Source organism: Balaenoptera acutorostrata, chromosome 15 (assembly GCF_949987535.1).
Source record: "Balaenoptera acutorostrata chromosome 15, mBalAcu1.1, whole genome shotgun sequence".
Taxonomy (NCBI): domain Eukaryota; kingdom Metazoa; phylum Chordata; class Mammalia; order Artiodactyla; family Balaenopteridae; genus Balaenoptera; species Balaenoptera acutorostrata.
In genome coordinates this window covers 89,062,872-89,079,013 of record NC_080078.1, presented here as the reverse complement: position 1 = coordinate 89,079,013, position 16,142 = coordinate 89,062,872, and the positions used below count along the sequence as shown (strand labels likewise).

The 16,142-nt window shown below is 64.9% G+C and overlaps 1 protein-coding gene across 3 annotated transcripts; it reads right to left on the bottom strand.

Annotated features, from left to right (window-relative positions):
- Positions 1-235: 235 nt before the first annotated feature.
- On the bottom strand, positions 236-15,925 carry SLC17A9 (solute carrier family 17 member 9). 3 transcript variants are annotated; one of them, XM_057530102.1, is made up of 13 exons: positions 15,710-15,925; positions 9,864-10,061; positions 9,317-9,456; positions 7,469-7,568; positions 5,485-5,615; positions 4,910-5,006; positions 4,637-4,733; positions 3,972-4,059; positions 3,149-3,183; positions 2,672-2,787; positions 2,027-2,082; positions 1,833-1,862; positions 236-1,406 (listed from the first exon to the last, which is right to left on the bottom strand). In XM_057530102.1, the coding sequence occupies exons 1-13, from the start codon at positions 15,766-15,768 to the stop codon at positions 1,084-1,086; spliced, it is 1,470 nt and encodes a 489-aa protein (XP_057386085.1). In that variant the 5' UTR covers positions 15,769-15,925; the 3' UTR covers positions 236-1,083. The 3 variants fall into 3 exon arrangements, with proteins under 3 accessions (XP_057386085.1, XP_057386087.1, XP_057386086.1); XM_057530103.1 differs by having other exon boundaries at positions 1,083-1,399; positions 15,710-15,922; XM_057530104.1 differs by lacking the exon at positions 15,710-15,925 and having other exon boundaries at positions 9,887-10,017.
- Positions 15,926-16,142: the final 217 nt, after the last annotated feature.

Below are 16,142 nucleotides of genomic sequence, written 5' to 3'. Positions count from 1 at the left end.
TGCTTACATGGAAAATTAGGAGTTGTCTGATTCTAGAATCTACACAGCCGACAGCTACACCAAGCAGCTCCGACACAGACGCACAGGCGGGGTCTGTCCAGAGCGGGAGCGAGGAAACCCCACCTCGGCTGTGTTTGCACATCTGTGTCAGCATCCTAGAGGATCAGTACGTTTGTTCTTGGCATTTTCCTTTGACTGTTTGAAACATTTTGCTGGTTTCCTCGAACGAGTGAAATAAATCTTTAACACACGTTTATTCTTTTCATAAGAAGGGCCTTAAATAACATTATGGCCTTCTTTTTAAATAGTTTAATAGTCATCATTTAAATAAGGCTTTGGTGTGCTTTTCCACATTCTCATAGTTTCTTTTCTCTGCATATACATCTTGCAAAATCTATTATTAATCCGCGAGACGACCGGCCCCTCTATTGTAAACAAGGAGGGGGAAAGGCAAGGCGGAGCGGTGGGTTCGCTGGTTCCAGGGCGTGTCCTGGCCAGGAGCAGGTGCCCACGCGCCCTCGCCAGGCACCAGGGTAGCAGGACGCATCGCCAGTGCCTGGGAATCCACGGGAGGGGACGCCGGGGGCAGGGTCCCCAACGATGCACAAGGGCCTCTAGCCCCCACTTCTGCCCACCCATCGAACTGGGGGGCCTCAGCTTGGCTGCTTGGAGAAGCGGAAACACCACAGCCCTCCCCGGCCTTCTTCTAGAGCTGTGGTCCTCAGCCAGGGGGCGGGTCCCCCGGGGACACTTGGTGATGTCAGGAGACAGGGGTGGCTGTCATGACTGGGGGGGCTCATCTAGTGGGTGGGGGCCAGGGATACTGCCAAACACCCCGCAGTGCACGGGACGGCCCACCACAGAGCACGATCCGGCCCCAAGAGCTGAGAAACAGAGCCAAGCAGGTTCTGGGGAGAGACTCCAGTGGGGCGCCCTGCCCTGCAGTGACACGGTCCCGGGGCGGGCTGACCCCGTGGGGCTTGTACGGATCTACGAGGAACAGACCATGTCTGTGACGAAGCTGCTGCTACTAAAGACACTAAGCCACCCACCGTGAGGTGCCACCAACCCGGAAGGAGGCTGCTACCCGCGAGGGCGGGGGCGCCGGACAGCACCCTCCTGTGGGCTGAGGCTCACCCTCTGCTCACGCCTGGGCCGGGAGCAGGGGGCCTCTGAGCTGAGCGCTGTCCCCGAGGCTGATGGCGCTGGGTCCTCGGCGACAGTGGGCCGGTCGGCTAGAGGTCCTCGTGGGCGGGGCTCAGGTCCACCCGCTGGGCCTTCCCGAGCACCAGGAAGGTGCATAGCCCGAGGCTGCTGATGGCTGCCGCCAGGTTGAACACAGACGTCCAGGAGCCCGTGGTCTCGATGAGGTAGCCACCCAGGCACACGCCCACGACTCCTGCGCCCTCGAGAGGGGACAAGCAGGCGGGGTGACAGGCCATCCCGGCCCTTTGAGGACAGCTTGGAGAGGAGCTGAGGGAGGGGGGGCCTGAGGGCATGAGCCCCCGTCACTGTCACCCAGGCACTCGGCCTCTGGGGACCCTGGACCTCGGGGATTCACTCACATCTGCGGGTCAGGTGGTTGGGGACGGTTACATGCCATCGGAAGCATGAGCACCGCGGAAGGCGGCTCTGTGCTCTCCCCCGGCCAGCCCTGGGGTCTGGGCTGCCCCCGCCACTGCTCTGACACTGTGGGGCCCCCCGGAGGGGTGCCACACGCCACCCTGACGGCCGAGGCAACGGAGCAGGTGGGAGGACACAGGCGTGGGGCGGCGCCCCGGGGAACTCTGGGTTTGGAACCCGCAGGCAGGGGACCCCAGCCCACTTCTCACCTGCCAAAGCCCCAGCTGTGTTGGCCACACCTGGAACAGGACCGAGAAAACGAGGACCAGTCAGCGGAGGCCCACTGAGACCCTCCCACGGCCCACCCGCCTGGGGGTGGCCCCTGGGGGCCCTGGGAGCGGGGGGCGGGGGAGAGCAGGGTCAGGCAGCCACTTCCTGCCCAACAAGGGGCCGAGGTCCTCACCAAACAGGAAGCCAGCACAGGACGGGGCCAGGTCCTGGATATTAACGGAAATGCCGCTGCGGGAAGAGGAAAGGACGCCGGCGAGTGACCACAGGGCGGCCGCCACCCGCCAAGCCGGCGGTCGGTCCTCCGATCACCTGGATCCCGGAGGCTGGCCATGCCAGGAGCTCAGCCCCAGCTCAGCGGTTACGCGCGGGACCCACTCCCAGGATGAAACAAGACAGGGAGGCAAGTTTGCTTGGACTCACGCTCATTTGCTACCCGATAATTTGGAAAACATCAAGGTGCCGATTCCCAAAGCAAGTCAGTGCAGTTTTCCTGACTAAACACTGAGCTGCTGCGCAGGCCGGGAGGCCTGCAGAGCAAGATGTGGAATCCGATGGGCTCGCTCCCTACCTTTGGTTCAAAACATGCTGCTTGGGGACCCTCATCTCCTCTGCCAGCCCCTCCCCAAGCACCCGTTCTGTTTTCCCAAAAGGCCAAGGTCCTTGCCGGCTTGATACCCTGACTGCCCTTCACCTTGTGGCTCACTTGTGGGGACCTGCCACGCGCCCACCCTCCATGTGCGCCCGAGCCAGGGGCCCAGGACCCGGGAGCCCAAAGGCAGCATGGGCGGCTCTGGTGGACGAGGTACCTGGCCCTTACCTGTGGTTGAAGGTCTGGAGGCCGATGGAGGCCGATGCAAAGACCACAGACTTACAAAAGCTCGAGGTGTGGCCCAAACACAGGGCAAAAACGCTGGACAGGCCGAGGCCCATCACCTGTGGGAGAGATGAGTGGGGACAGGGTGGGGGTCTCGCCCCTTCCTGGGCTGCCTGGGCCACGCTGAACGAGGGTCGGTGGGGACCCCTCCCGGGCTGGGGCCTGCCTGGAGGCCGCTGGGACGAGGCTGCACGAATGATCTGGGCCCTGCTGGTCGTAGCCCATTCGACGTGAGCCGACCTGGGCCCCAAGATGGGCACCAGGACTCAGGCAAGGGCCTCAGGTCAGCCAAACCTGTCCCCAGCACTGACCCACGGTGCCCTCCAGCCACTGTGCCACACCAGCCCCCTTCTAGGTCCGGGGCCCCGGGAACAAAACAGGGATGTCCGGAGGGAGAGAGCCGTCCCACGACCCTGCTACCTGCATGAACTTCCGCACAGTGATGGTCCTGTAACCTAGACGGGGAGACCAGGAGACATCCTGTCAGCCCATCTGTGCTGTCCCATTCCCCGACGGCACCCAGAGTGGGTCCCACCCTCACGGCCGCAGGGAGGGAGCGGGGAGAGGAGGGCCGGGCTGGGCTCGAGGTGGGGCAGCCTGCATCACCGTGAGCCGTGCACACACGTGTGTGAGTGTGTGTGCACTTAGAGGGTTCCCAAGGCCAAGGCCTGGCAGACGCACCTGAGGAAGGACACTCTATGGTTACAGAGTGCTTTCTTTGTGTTTCTACCAATTTTCTAATTTTTCCACAATGAGTGGGTGGTTCTTCTGTAACTAGGACAAGACTGACGTTTAAGGACACGCAGTGCAGGGTCGCGGGGAGTGCGCGTGTCTGCGGGACGGTCATCCTCGGGGCGTGTGCACTCGGGTCTCAGGCCTGAGACCTCTGACCTCACCAGGTGCCCTTTCCTCCTCTGAAGAGGCTTGGGGGCTGTGTCCAGCCCCCGGGTGGAGGAATTACACCGTCGCAGTGTGACTGTGTCCCAACGTCCCCTCATGGGGAAACAGGCTGGGAGGTGACAAGCTGGAGGCAGTCATCAGCAGAGTCAGGCCAGGAGCCGGGCTCCACGGGCCCACCTGGCTGGCTCTAAGGGCCAGGGGTCCCACTCTCACGGCCTGGTCCTCGGGGGCGTGGCCTCGTCCCATCGCTACAGGTGCACCCCAGGAGGGGTGCCTCTCCGCCCCCCAAAGTGAGGCAAGGCCCAGGCATGGCTCCCTGACCAGCCCCTCCCCCAGGGCTCACCCTGATTGATGAGACGGTCTGAGAGAAGCCCGCTGAACAGACTGGCAGGAATGGCCACCAGCCAGGGCACCACGTTGAAGACCCAGCCCTGCAGGGAGGAGGGTGCAGGGTCCTCAGAGGCCGCCAGGGCAGGTGCCCGACCACGGGGAGAGGACGAACAGGCCAGGCGGCCGCCCACGCCCACCACTGCCCACCAGGCTCTCTGCCCACAGGCTGGCCCTCCGAGATCCTAACTCATCCCCGACCTTGACTGAGCGCTGGGCCCTCGAGCGCTGTCACCCCTGCAGGCAGAACCTCCCTCATGGCTCCCCACATCCGGGGGGCAGAGCTGGGGGGCAGCACCCCGCCCAGAGTGCGCAGCCAGGGGGTCCTGGTCACCAGAATTGGGAGGGTGGCCGGGCGGCCGGGGTGCAGTCAGCCAGGCTGACCAGCAGGTGACATCTGTGCCCACATCACGGCCCCTGTGTGCCCCCCCCCCGGAAGGACTGTCCGCAGACGGGAGGGCACCCGGGGTAGCAGCTGGGCCTCTCCTGCGTGCACCCAGGTGCGGGCGCTGAGCCGAGAGGCGTCAGAACCGCCAGAGCTCAGCGGAAGGAACCCAGGGCCCCTCTGCATGTGCTTCGCGGCGCCCCCCAACCCTGCGAGCTGCCGGGCGGCCAACCCACCTTGGAGCCGGGGAAGGTCTCCTTAAAGAAGGTCGGCAGCCAGGAGAGGAGGATGAAGAAGGAGCAGGCCGCCGAGAGCTGGGAGATGATGGCCGCCCTGGGGGGGCGGGGGCCAGGCTCAGGGTCCACACCCCCCAGCCCCCTCCCCACACCCGGGCAGCCAGGGGCCTGAGGGTGCGGAGCCCAGAGTGGAGCCGCCCCCGCGTGGGCCGCTCGCCCTGCAGCCGAGGTCCCCAGGGCCCCAAACCCCATCCCCGCAGCAGCCCGGCTCACCAGACAGAAGGCTTTCGGAAGAGCTGTCTCCAGGGCACCTTGGTGTGTCTGGACACCGGCAGGCCCTGCGCCAGGACGCCCAAGGCCAGGATGAGATCTGAAGGGCAAGGCATCTCCACGTGAAAGCCATTCAAAGAGGGTGGACGGCTCTGCCCCCACAGGCCAGAAGCTGGGGGCGGCTCGTGGGTCCCCAGCTGCGCCTGGGGGCCATCCTGTCCTCTCCGCCAGAGCCTGGGGTCGGCAGCATCTGCCTTCGAGGGTGGACAGTAGTGTTGGCCATCTGTACCCTGAGTCCTCAAACCCTCCAGGCCCCACTCCTGTCACCGGGAGCCACCTCTACCCCTGCAATCTGCCTCTGCTGGCTGGGCAGCCCCTGCTCGTCTGCGTTCACCCAGCGACTCTCACACCAGACTTGACCGGAGCCGGCTGAGACTCCGGGAGTGGGCGTCTTCCGTGAGGCTCTCCCTAGGGGATCCTGGGGCCCCCGAGCTGGCCTGCTCTTGGGGGTTCGGTGGCCGCTCGCTGGAGGGGACAAGGCGCCAGGGCCCCCGCCCTTCCCGGGCAGCAGCGCGTACCTTTCTCACCCAGCAGACACCTGTACACGTAACACACCCACAGCAGGGTGAGCCCACCCGAGAAATAGAAGACGCTCGGCCAGCCGTACCAGTCCAGGAGCAGGGAGCCCACGGCCCCCGTCACCAGCGTCCTGGAACGACAGGGAGGGGCGTGGCTGGGACCCTCGCTTCACTGGGGCTCGGAGACGTCTCCGAGACCCCCACCCCGGATGAGCTGAGTCCCTAGAAAAGAGGGCATTTCTATCCCCTGTGAGGCAACTGCCCGGAAGGCTGGTCCCCCCGCAGCTTGCTAGGGATGTGATAAATGGAATATTTCCTGCCATATCAACAAACAAAGGATGTCACAGTCATCAACGATCGCAGCCCTCCAACGTGAGCAGGTGAGCCCTGAGGAAACTCAGGGCTGAAGAGAATACCTGCCATCTAGCAGCCATCAGACTGCAGCCACTCCCTGCGGTGAGCCCTGCGGAAACTCAGGATGTGAAAATGCAGGACACAGGCCCCAGAGACCTGAGGTGCACATCAAAGGAATGATTTCAGGGAGCCCAGAATCTTGCATCTTCCCAGACATAGAAAAGCGCTAAATCCCTAAACTTGAGAGATCGGGTTTTCTTTAATTAACAATAATTTTTTGACCATTACCTGCCCTTTTGCTGCAAAACTCCTCTGTATCCTGGCTCCTCCCCTCACCTCCTGGGAGCAGTTTCTCTGAAATGCTGTCTCCCGGGCTGCAGCCTTCATTTTGCCCCAAATCAAACTTAACCCGCAACTCTCATGTTGTACATTTTTTTAAGACAGATGCAAGCTTTCTGGGGACTCTCGGTGCCACGGGGGCCAGCGTGGACGTGGCAGCCGTGACGTGGCACAGGGGTCCTGTGTTGCCCTAGTATCTCCTTACTAGGCCTCCCAGTTGGCCTACAGTTGTGTGTGGATCCTTTTAAAATGAAAAAGGCAACAAGAAGACAGCGGTGACAAGAACATGCTGAAACGTAAGACCTCCTCGCTGTTTTCAGCTGCTCATTTCGGAGAGGATGAGATTTCAAAAAGATTTCAAAATGCGAAAACAACCACCCAACCCAACCGCCTCCCCATGTCCTGCTATTGTCCCAAATATGCCCTTGGGGCCGCCCCTCCCCCAGGCTGGCCTGTGTGTTCAGAGGCTACCCCCCAGCTGCCCCCCACCTGCTGAGGCTTGGCCAGGAGACAGTTAAAGCAGAAGGAGAAAGGTTTCCCCCAAGGCCGGTGGCGGGAGGCCTCCGCTCTCAGCCTCCCTTTCCCCACCTGCGGGGAGGGGGCGGGCACAGTCTCTCCCTGTACCTCCCCTGCACCCCACCCGCTGCCCGGAAGGCCCAGGTCACCCAGCGAGAGGGGATTTCAGATAAACAACGAAACTCTCCTGTCCGTATATTGCTTCTCTGAAATTCACATGTCACTGGGCCCCCTGTGTTTCTATCTGGGCCGCTCCCAGCCCCCCAGTAGGCACCCCTCACCCCTCTGCATTCTGCCTGGACCTCGGCAGCAGTAACGTGAGGGTCCTGAGCCCGGGGGTCGTGAAGCCCCGATAGGACAGCAAGACGTCCTTCCAGCCCCAGTGTGGTCGCCCCACGGAGGGTCTGGCGCTCTGGGGGGTGCAGTGGACCGTGACGGGTACCCTCTGCGGCGAACGCAGGCCACCCCCCATCGGGACGGGCACCCCATCCAGTTCTGTCAGCACAGATGGAAGGGAACTTAACACCCCAGCCCATGTGCCAGAGCCCCAAAGCTCTGGTCACCTGCCGCTGGCCCGAGGGGGACAGAGCGTGCACGGAGACGGGGGGTGGCAAGTGCCTCCCAGAGCACAGAGTCACCAGACCTGCGTCACCCTGTCCCAGATGTGCATGTGGCCTGTCCCCACCAGACGCACCGAGGCGCTCTGCCAGGCGCACGCCCTTCGCCTCCCCACACCGCCCCGCCCCGGCTCGGCCCCCCCCAGGCCGGGACTTACCCAAACTGGGAGCCGGCCCCCACGGTGCTGTAGGTGAAGGCTCGCTCGCTCTCCCGCACCTTCTGAGACAGCAGGCTGGTCAGCGCAGGGAAGTAAACCCCTGGGGCGGCAGAGAAGGCAGAGGCCCGCGTGGAGCTGTGTCCCAAGCTGGCCCGCGGGCCCCGCCAGGGTGGCCGGCGGAGGGGTGAGACATGGGCTGGAAGCTCTGCGGGGCCCTCGGTGATTATTCAAGCCCGGGTCTCCTTCCTCCCGCTGTCACCCCCAGGGACAAGCAGGGCTGGGCTTTTCCCAACACTCAGCTAAGGAGACACTCAGTTTGGGGACCGGGGGGTTCGCTTGAGGTCCTGCCACCAGGACGGCTGCAGGGGGACTTCTTGGCCCAAGCTGGCGTTCCTCCACTGTCATGCCAGCTCCCAGAGCCACACGGCTCCAGAGTCCTGGCACCAACATGCAGAAGCACACACACAGGTGACAAGTGACAAGTGCACACGCACACACACTGACACACACGGTGCTTGTACGTCGGTGAGACCTGAACGGCCCCGTGGAACTGCACTGCCAGGTCCTGGATGTGACATTGCCCTGTAGCTACGTGAGATGTCACCACACAGAGGTGGGGGAGGGAGCTCGGGACCGCCCTGTACATTTCACTGCCACTTCCTGTAAAGCTATAATTATTTTAAAATCTAGTTTAAAAAAAAAAAAACTGCATTGGCGACTGCAGCTCTTGCTCGTTACACTGTGCTTTTCTCCAGAAGCACCTGGGGAAGCTCAGAGGCCAGGGCACATAGGGACAGGACTTGGTCCCTGCCTTCCCTTTGGGGCCCCGGGCCCCTGCTCACACCGTGTGGGGAGCACGTGGGGTGAATTCAAAGGAGTGCAGGCGCTGGACTGCCTGGACCACCAGGACCACCTGTGGGCCGGCCCGGCGGGGCTGATCAGCAAACAGGCAGAGGCCAATTCCAGGATGTACATCTGGGGTCCTGGGGGTACGGGCTAGAGGCCCACGCCCTACCAGAGCTCTGGGAAGTGGGGAGGTGTGGTGAGGAAGGGGTCACGTCCAGTGGACGGATGCTGTCAGATGCCAGGCTGGTGTAGGGCAGCTCAGAAGGCCGTCCCACTCCCTGGAGGGTGGGCGTGCGCCCCTGCCACCAGCTCCCCCAGGCCACCGGAGATCTTTGAGGGGGGCTCTCTTCAGAAGTGTAATATCCCCAAAGAACGAGAGCGGGGGGCTTGGGAAAGCTGGCATCCCCTCAGCCTGCTGGCCCGGCCAGTGCGGGTGTGGCCTCCGACTGGCAGGACACAGAAACTGGGCACGTGCCCACCATGCGGCTGGTGGAGCCGACGGTGCCGCGTGGCAACCTGGCTGACACCAGATCCCTGGAGCGGAAGTTTTGGCAGAGGAGGACACGTGACATTAAAATGTGCCAGCCAGACTGTGAAGTGACTCTAGACACGGAAAGTGCCTTGGGCGCGACGGCATCGAAGCACAAACAAACCCCGGTGCAGGGAAGTGAAGCCGAGAGCCGGCAGCCCGCCAGCGGGGACGGCCCGAGCTGTCCGCCTGCCAGGCAGGAGAGCCCATGACCTCAGCAGCAGCAGCGCTGCAGCACTGATGCACCCGCTCTGATCTGAGGCACACCACACGCAGGGGCACACACGAGGACACACGTGCACGCGCATGAGCACCCACCTGAACACACGCCCGTGCACACAGGTACACATGCACATACATGTGTGTGCACACACCCCCGTGCACACACTCCCCTTGCTCTGCGGCGCGTGGGCCAGAGGTCCAATGCTGGCAGCATGGGGGCAGCCCTCTGCAGCCCCCTGCAGCCCCCCTACCTTGGAGCAAGCCCGTGAGGACGCGAGAGAAGGTCATGAAGGCCAGGTGGGCGCTGCCGAGGTGGGAGAGCAGCGGGGTGGCGGCGGTGATGAAGCCCCAGGCGGAAGCCGACAGCAGGATGACCTTCTCACCCCCGATCCTGCACGGGGCACAAGAGGGCAGTGGTGGGGAGCTGTGCGGCCGGGCTGCAGGCCGGACCAGGAGACCCTACCGTGGAGGAACCCGGGGAGGGGGCCGGCGCCATCCGTCGCTTGGAGCTGCCCTCTGGGGTGGGCACTGCAGCCATATCCCCTCTGCAGAGGAGGCCGAGGCTGAGCGCGCAGGGTACAGCCTGGCCCTCTGTCCCCACGGGCCCCAGAGCTGCCTCGGTGGATGCCGGTTGCTCCCCAGGGAACCAAGCACCCAAGACGAGCTGAGCGCCGGCCCCAGCCCACCCCTGCGCGGACCTCGGGTCTCCCAGCCCCCGTCTTGCTGTGGGTGGGGCCTCCCCCCCATTCCCTTCCTAGGAGCCACCTCCCCCAGCCCTGCAGCGGGGGGAGGGGTTACCGGTCCCCCAGGTGGCCACCCACCACCTGAGTCAGGCAGTAGCCCCAGAAGAAGCTGCTGAGCACGACACCGGCCTCTTTCTTGTTCCAGCCGAAGTCCTGGCTCATGGTGGCGGCACAGACGGGCATGCTGGCGCGGGCGCAGTACAGCAGGCATGTCCCCAGAAGCAGCGCCCCTGTCCACACCTGGCACTCGGGTCTGGGGAGAGAAGGGCCCGGTCAGGCCCAGGAGAGGCTGTTGGATGGGGCACCTCGGCCACCTCTCAAACGTCCACCTGCTCATGTCTGGTGACTCCTGGGAGAAACGGGCAGACACAAGAAACGATGCACGGGGTCCCTCAAGCAGCAGAGGTGGGAGCGCCCGGATGGCCATCGCGGGTTGAATAGCCGTAGCTGGGGAGGTGCTGCTCTCAGGGACCCGGGCTCTCGGTTTCCATGGACCAAAGGCCCAGGAAGGCAGCCAGGCTGACAGCGGGTAACCGGCCAAGGGGGCGATGGGCTGGGCAAGAGGACCCCAGCCGCGGCAGAAAGGGAGGGTACCACAGCACCACGGGCCCCCGCAGGGTCTCCAGGAGAGCGGGGTCTGCCCAGCAGACCACCTTGGGGCAGGCAGGCCCTGGCAGGAGCCTGGGCAGCAGTGAGGCAGCCCTGGCCACCTGGGAAGCTTGCCAGACCAAGTCCATACGGTCCCCAAAGCTCCTGGCCAGCACCCTCGACTGTCAGTCACCAAACCAGGAAGTCAGAAACTGCCAGAGCCCGGAGGAGCCCAGGAGACTCAAGTGCCTGTGGGACCCTGGGTGGGGTCCTGGGACATCGGGGGAAAGTGCAGAACCCGAGCACAGCATGGGCTTCGGTAGCAGTACTGCCCACGGCGGTCCAGCACTGATGGGGACAAATGGACACTGACCTAGGACGTGAATGGGGGACACTGGTGTGGAGCGTGTGGCCGTATGTATTGCCTTTGCGGTAGCTCTGTAAATCTAGAACTGTCCTAAAAGACAAAGTTTGGGGAGGGGGGATTGGTATTTTTTTTAACGAAGAAGAGAGAGAGGAGACTCAGTGCTCTTTGTGCAGGTGGCGGGGGGCGGGGGGTGCCCAGTGGGGGATGGCCTGGGGGAGGGGCACCACTAGTGACTTGCGATGTCTTTGCACAGGGCGGGGACGTCCCCTGAGGGTGGGGGCCACAACTGGGGGGTGGTGGGTCGGGAGAGTGGACAGGCCTTGCAGAGTCTCAGTGGGGTCTTGGGGGTCCTGCCTGCACCTGGACCCACCTGCCCAACTGGGGCAAGGGTTCCCCCCGGGGTGGGGAGGTGGGTGGTGGCGTGAGGCGCACGAAGGGAAGAAGCTCAGGCTGTGGGGAAGGCACCGGGCAGGGGCTCCAAGGCCTGGTCCCCCGAGGCCTGCCCGAAGCGGCCCGAGGCCTTAGTGCTGTACGGCCTTGGGGAGGCCACTGGGCAGGTGTCCAGGAGGGTGAGGCCGGCAGGAGCCGCACGGGCGGTTCTCAGAACAGAGGGAAGGATGTCTCTCACCTGGCGGGTGAGCCAGGACGCTGGAGTCTCACCCTCGCTCCCCAAACCCCTTTGGACCCCTGTCTGGACCTGGCGGGGGCTCCCCCAGCCGGCCGGGCACGTGCAAAGAACAGCCAATGGGGCCCAGGGCAGTGGAAGCTTGGACTCCACCTGCGGACACGGGCAGGTCCCCTGCCTGTGGGCCCCACCCAGGCTCGGGCTGTGAGCCGACTCTGGGGGGACAGTCCAGGGTGAGGCCAGGACCACCCCGGGGAGGGCCGGAGCCCTCGCCTGCACGCCTCCCGGGGGTGAGAGACCTCGGAGGCCCTGAGGATCTTGCCCGCTGGCAGGCGGCACCCGTACCAGGAACCTGATAAGTGGGCGCGACGGCCGTGTCCATCATCTCCGGGGCAGGACCGCTGGGCCAGCAGCGAAGCGGGGCTGACCCCCACCCCCTCTGGCCAGCGCCCTCCTCCTGGCAGGGTGGACCCCGGACCCCTGGCGCTGGGGGAAAGTTTCGGGGTGGGAAGGAGCTGCTGTCCTGGACCTGGTCACAGCCGGGGCGGGGGGTGGGTGGTGGCACATGGGGCCCGTCCGCCAGCCTCCCGAGTTTCAGTTTCCTGGGTGAAGACGGGCTCATGTCCCTGACGCCCAGCTCCTTCTCGGGTCAGTGAGCAGCAAGGTGACCCACCAGTTCCTGGAGCCCCAACAAGGAGCTGTCGACTGGCCAGCGGGCTGGGGGGGCCTGGCACCGCGTCCCCCTCCTCCGCGGGCACCTCCCCCGGCTCCGCTCCCCCTGGTACATCAGTGTACGTTTCCACAGTCCGGGGAGCGAGTCGGGGAGCCGTCCCCGCGTCTCAGGCCTGCAGAGGCCCTCCCCGTCCCCGCTGCTGCCCTCACAGCCGGGGAGCTGTTGCCCCCCGGAGGCTGCAGCGCCTGGCAATCCCACCGGCGGAGACAGCTGATTCCAGGCTCGAGCCCCTCCCTCGGGGGGTTTGGGGTGAATGAGCCCAGCCTGCTGTCCCCAGACAGAGCCGTGTTTGTGGGCGGCGCCTGGTTTGGAGTTTGGGAATTACAGTCCGAAGTGCTCTGCAGCCCGCAGTGATGTGTGTGGTCTGATGTGGTGACCATCTCTCCCGGAGGAGAGACTTGGGTGCCGTTCTGGGCCCTGGCCTGACTCGGGGAAACCCGCCCTTCCCTGTGCCTCAGTTTCCCCGTGTGCGCTGGACCACGGATTTCAAACTGGGCCTCTGGGTGCCCGGAGGGGTGCCATGGGTGGGGCTCCCGGGCAGCACTCTTGGACGAGTTGCTTTTTATATTAGAACTTCCTATATGAGTCCAGTGGGAAATAGTGTCCCGTGCTGGAAAGCCTGCCGTTCTGCAGTTCCAGGAGCCGGCCGCTGGACCGTGCCTCGGCCGAGGCGGGGGGGCTGCTCCCTTCGGAAACTGCCCAGTGACCTCAGTGACGAGGGAGGGGCCATCACGCCCCCACCCGCCTTCCTGGTTCGTAAAGTGTGCCTGGAATGACTCAGAAGCCAAGGCGGTGAGGACGACGGTAGCACAGCGCATGCGGCAGGTCTCGGTGACCTCCCCCCTGGAGAGGCTAAGGCGGAGGGAGGGGGCGGAACCCCACGGGGCAGCTCGCGGACTCACCTGGGGCCTGGTGGTCCCAGATGCTAGTTTCCTTTACAGAACCAGAGACTGTGAGGGGCAGGGCGGGGGCTCTGCCAGGCCAGCGAGCCCCCAGGAGGCACCGGCTCAATCAATGTCTGAGTTTATGACATGCGACCCCTGGGGGCTCAGGGTCCCGTCTCCTCCGCGGCTCCAACTGTGGGAATGATACCCTCAGTCCACCCTCTTGCCCCCCGTTTCCCAGCCCAGCACTTCAGGCCTTCGCGGACACCGCTCCCTCTGAGCAAACGTCCCACCAGGCCTAGCGGGAGGCACCGTCCAAACTGCCCACCAAGACCAGCCCAGCCGGCCACCCGGGCCCACCCGGATGGAGCCAGCAGAGGAGTCATGAGCCCAGCCCTGCCTGGCCTCCGTCCAGGGCCACCTACACGGCCCTGCAGGCGAGCCCTCGGCAAGCACACACGCACGGGTTGGTGCACAAGGGGAGCGACGGGGGCTGGGGAGCAAGGCTTTCAACTCCCCACAAACAGCCACAGCCCGAAGTTGCCTTTAAAAGGAAGTTTTATTCCTTTATGTGGTCAGAGCGGCGGAGGGTCACCTGCGCGCAGTTGGGACCGCGTCCCCGGCACCTGCCCCTCTCTCGGATGCACTGTGCCAGCACCCTGGGAGCCTGGCTCTGTTTGCTTTCTGGGTGGGAAGTCCAGTTAGAAACAGGGGAAAGCCAGATGAGACTGACCTGCTCTGGAAGGTTGGCAGGGCACCGAGAATACGGTGCTGCCCCCCGCCTCCTGTGGCCCTGGGAGGTCAAGAAGGGCCCATCATCTTTCAGGCAACCAGCCCACTCTGAGTTTAAGGCGCTGCCATGGGACCCCCTCTGGAGCTGGGGGGCCAGGTGCTGTGTGCTTCCTCCTTGGGCCCCGGAGGCCCCCGCAGCCCTGGCCCTGAGCTGGCGGGCAGTGCCACTGGGCGGGCAAAGGGATGTCCTCCACAGCTCCTGGGGACACAGAACAGGCCAGCTGGAGGCCTGGCTGGAGGGGGTGACCCAGACACGGCCAGCTGCCAAAGGCCCGATTAGGACACCAGACGCAGAATCCTGGACCTGCAGACGGGCTTGCTAGGAACACGGAAGGTCATGGTAGAATTGGCCACAAAAGGCCTGAAGACCTGCCTCCAGCCCACTCTGCCCACTCCCGAGCCTCGGGTCTGAGCCCCCAGCTCTTCAGGGTGCTTCCTGTGAACCTTCTAGAACCTTCTGCATCCTGCAAATGGCCCCTGTGCAAGAGAAGCACCCACGGCTGAGCAAACACAAGGTCACGTGGACCCTCGATTCAGAAAAGGGAAATGCGTCGGTGCTGGGGGCAGAGAGCAAGCAGGGTCAGAGGGCAACCGCCGGAGAGAACGTGTGGGCCCAAGGCTGCGGACGCCCGGCTGGGATGTCCCTGGGGAGTGGCCCTGCCTCGGGGTCATCCACATGGCGGCAGCCGCCCACGGGCGCCCTTGTCACGATTCTCATCACCTCTAGCCACTCGGGGCTGTGAAACACCTTTTCCCGCTGAGCCCCACTCCACCCAGGACCCCCGCTACCCCACCTGCAGGTGCTCCTTTCTAAACTGGGCAGGGAGGGAGGCGGTGAAGGCAAAGCCAGCCAGATCCAGATCCGTTAAAGCATAACCGAGAGGGAAGTTTGCAAAACATTCTTTAGAGGTCCCAGCCCTCTGCCCAGCTGGCTGCAGAGCCGCCTGCCACCTGGTTCAGCGGGGCCTCGCCTCGACAAGGAGCAGGGCGGGGAGACAGCAAGGGAGCAGAGGCAGGCCGCAGGGCGCTCCCCAGTCGGGCACGCCCGCATGCCTGTCGCCCTCCTGGGCACCCGGCAAGGAGACCCCATGCTGTGATTTGGGCTTTGGGGCTCCCGCCCTCACTGGGCCCTGTCCCAAGGGAGCCTTCTGGCTTCTGAGGCCTTCCTGTGACCAGCTCTGGGAGGCGGGTCCCGCAGGCAGCAGGGCAGGCCCCGGGGACTCGGAGCTGGAGGTGGACGGGCCTGGGGTCCACTGGAGGACCGGAGGGAGCTCTGAGCCACGGGTGGCCTGGGGGCTGCTCTGAGGGCTCGCCTCTCTTTCCTGGCCGCTGTGTGAGTCGTGTTGGTGAGCAGATCCCTGTCCCAGGGCCTTCTGCACCCGGCAGTGGAAGGGGGTGACCTGCCCGGGCTCTTCCTCCCCCACAACCGACACCCCCGCGGGGACCTTGTTGGCGTCACATCTCTGGCACACGACGATGGCAAGGCTCAGCCAACTGCTGCAGGTGCCGGCGTGGCCCCCCCAACCCCCCCCAGCCCACTGCCTGCCTGCACAGGTGGCACTCAGTGGGTGGTCACAGGTTGGGGCTGGGGCCTGTCAACAGGTGCAGTCCTGGGGGGTGGGGAGGCCATGCCTGGGAGCCACCCCGCCCAGCCGGGCAGGCCCCCCAGGACAAGACACTGCTCGCACCACCCCCAGGACCGGGGCAGCCTGGAGAGAGTGCAGGGGGCTCTGGGTGGGTGGCGGGTGGCACTGGCCCTGGATGGAAGGCGGGAGGCGTGGAGGTGTAAGGCCCCCCAGGCAGAGCAAAGGTGCGGGGCAGCAGGGAGCCGTCTCTGCCCAGGACACCCGCTCCCTCCCCTGACCGCCGCCCCGCCCCCAGCCCACCCTCCACCCCCACCGCGAGGCCCCACCTGGACCACTGGGCGTCCTCGGCCGCGTCCCTGCGGGCCTCGTCCGGGGCTGGCTGCATCAGGCGCAGACGGTGCGGGCACAGGGTGTCTGGGGCCGCTCCCACCCGGCCGACCCACCGGGCAGCGCCGCCCAAGTCCACGTGTCAGTCCCAGCGGCGCTTCCGTCCGGCGTACTCCCAGGACGTGTCGCCCCCGGACGGCCACCGCGGCGGGCGGGGCGGGGCGTGCAACTTGGGTCTCCGCCCCGCTCACTCTGTCGGAAAGGCCAGGCTTGGCGCTCCCACGGGCGGGCGGGTCAGACCCTCGCGCCCTGGGGCCTCCTCGCTGCCGGTCGCGGAAGTTCGGGATGGCGCGGGCGCTTCCCCTGCAGGCGGCAGGAAGGATGGGGCTCTGGAGGGGCTGAACCGGAGTGATCCCAGCCCGGACACATTGC

Excerpts from the sequence above, each read along its gene's own strand:
- SLC17A9 (XM_057530102.1), bottom strand. The coding sequence starts at position 15,768 with ATGCAGCCAGCCCCGGACGAGGCCCGCAGGGACGCGGCCGAGGACGCC. Across the intron at positions 10,062-15,709 it reads GAGGACGCCCAGTGGTCCAG|ACCCGAGTGCCAGGTGTGGA; the intron begins GTGGGGCCTCGC and ends TTCTCTCCCCAG. Across the intron at positions 4,734-4,909 it reads TTCCGAAAGCCTTCTGTCTG|GGCGGCCATCATCTCCCAGC; the intron begins GTGAGCCGGGCT and ends CCGCCCCCCCAG.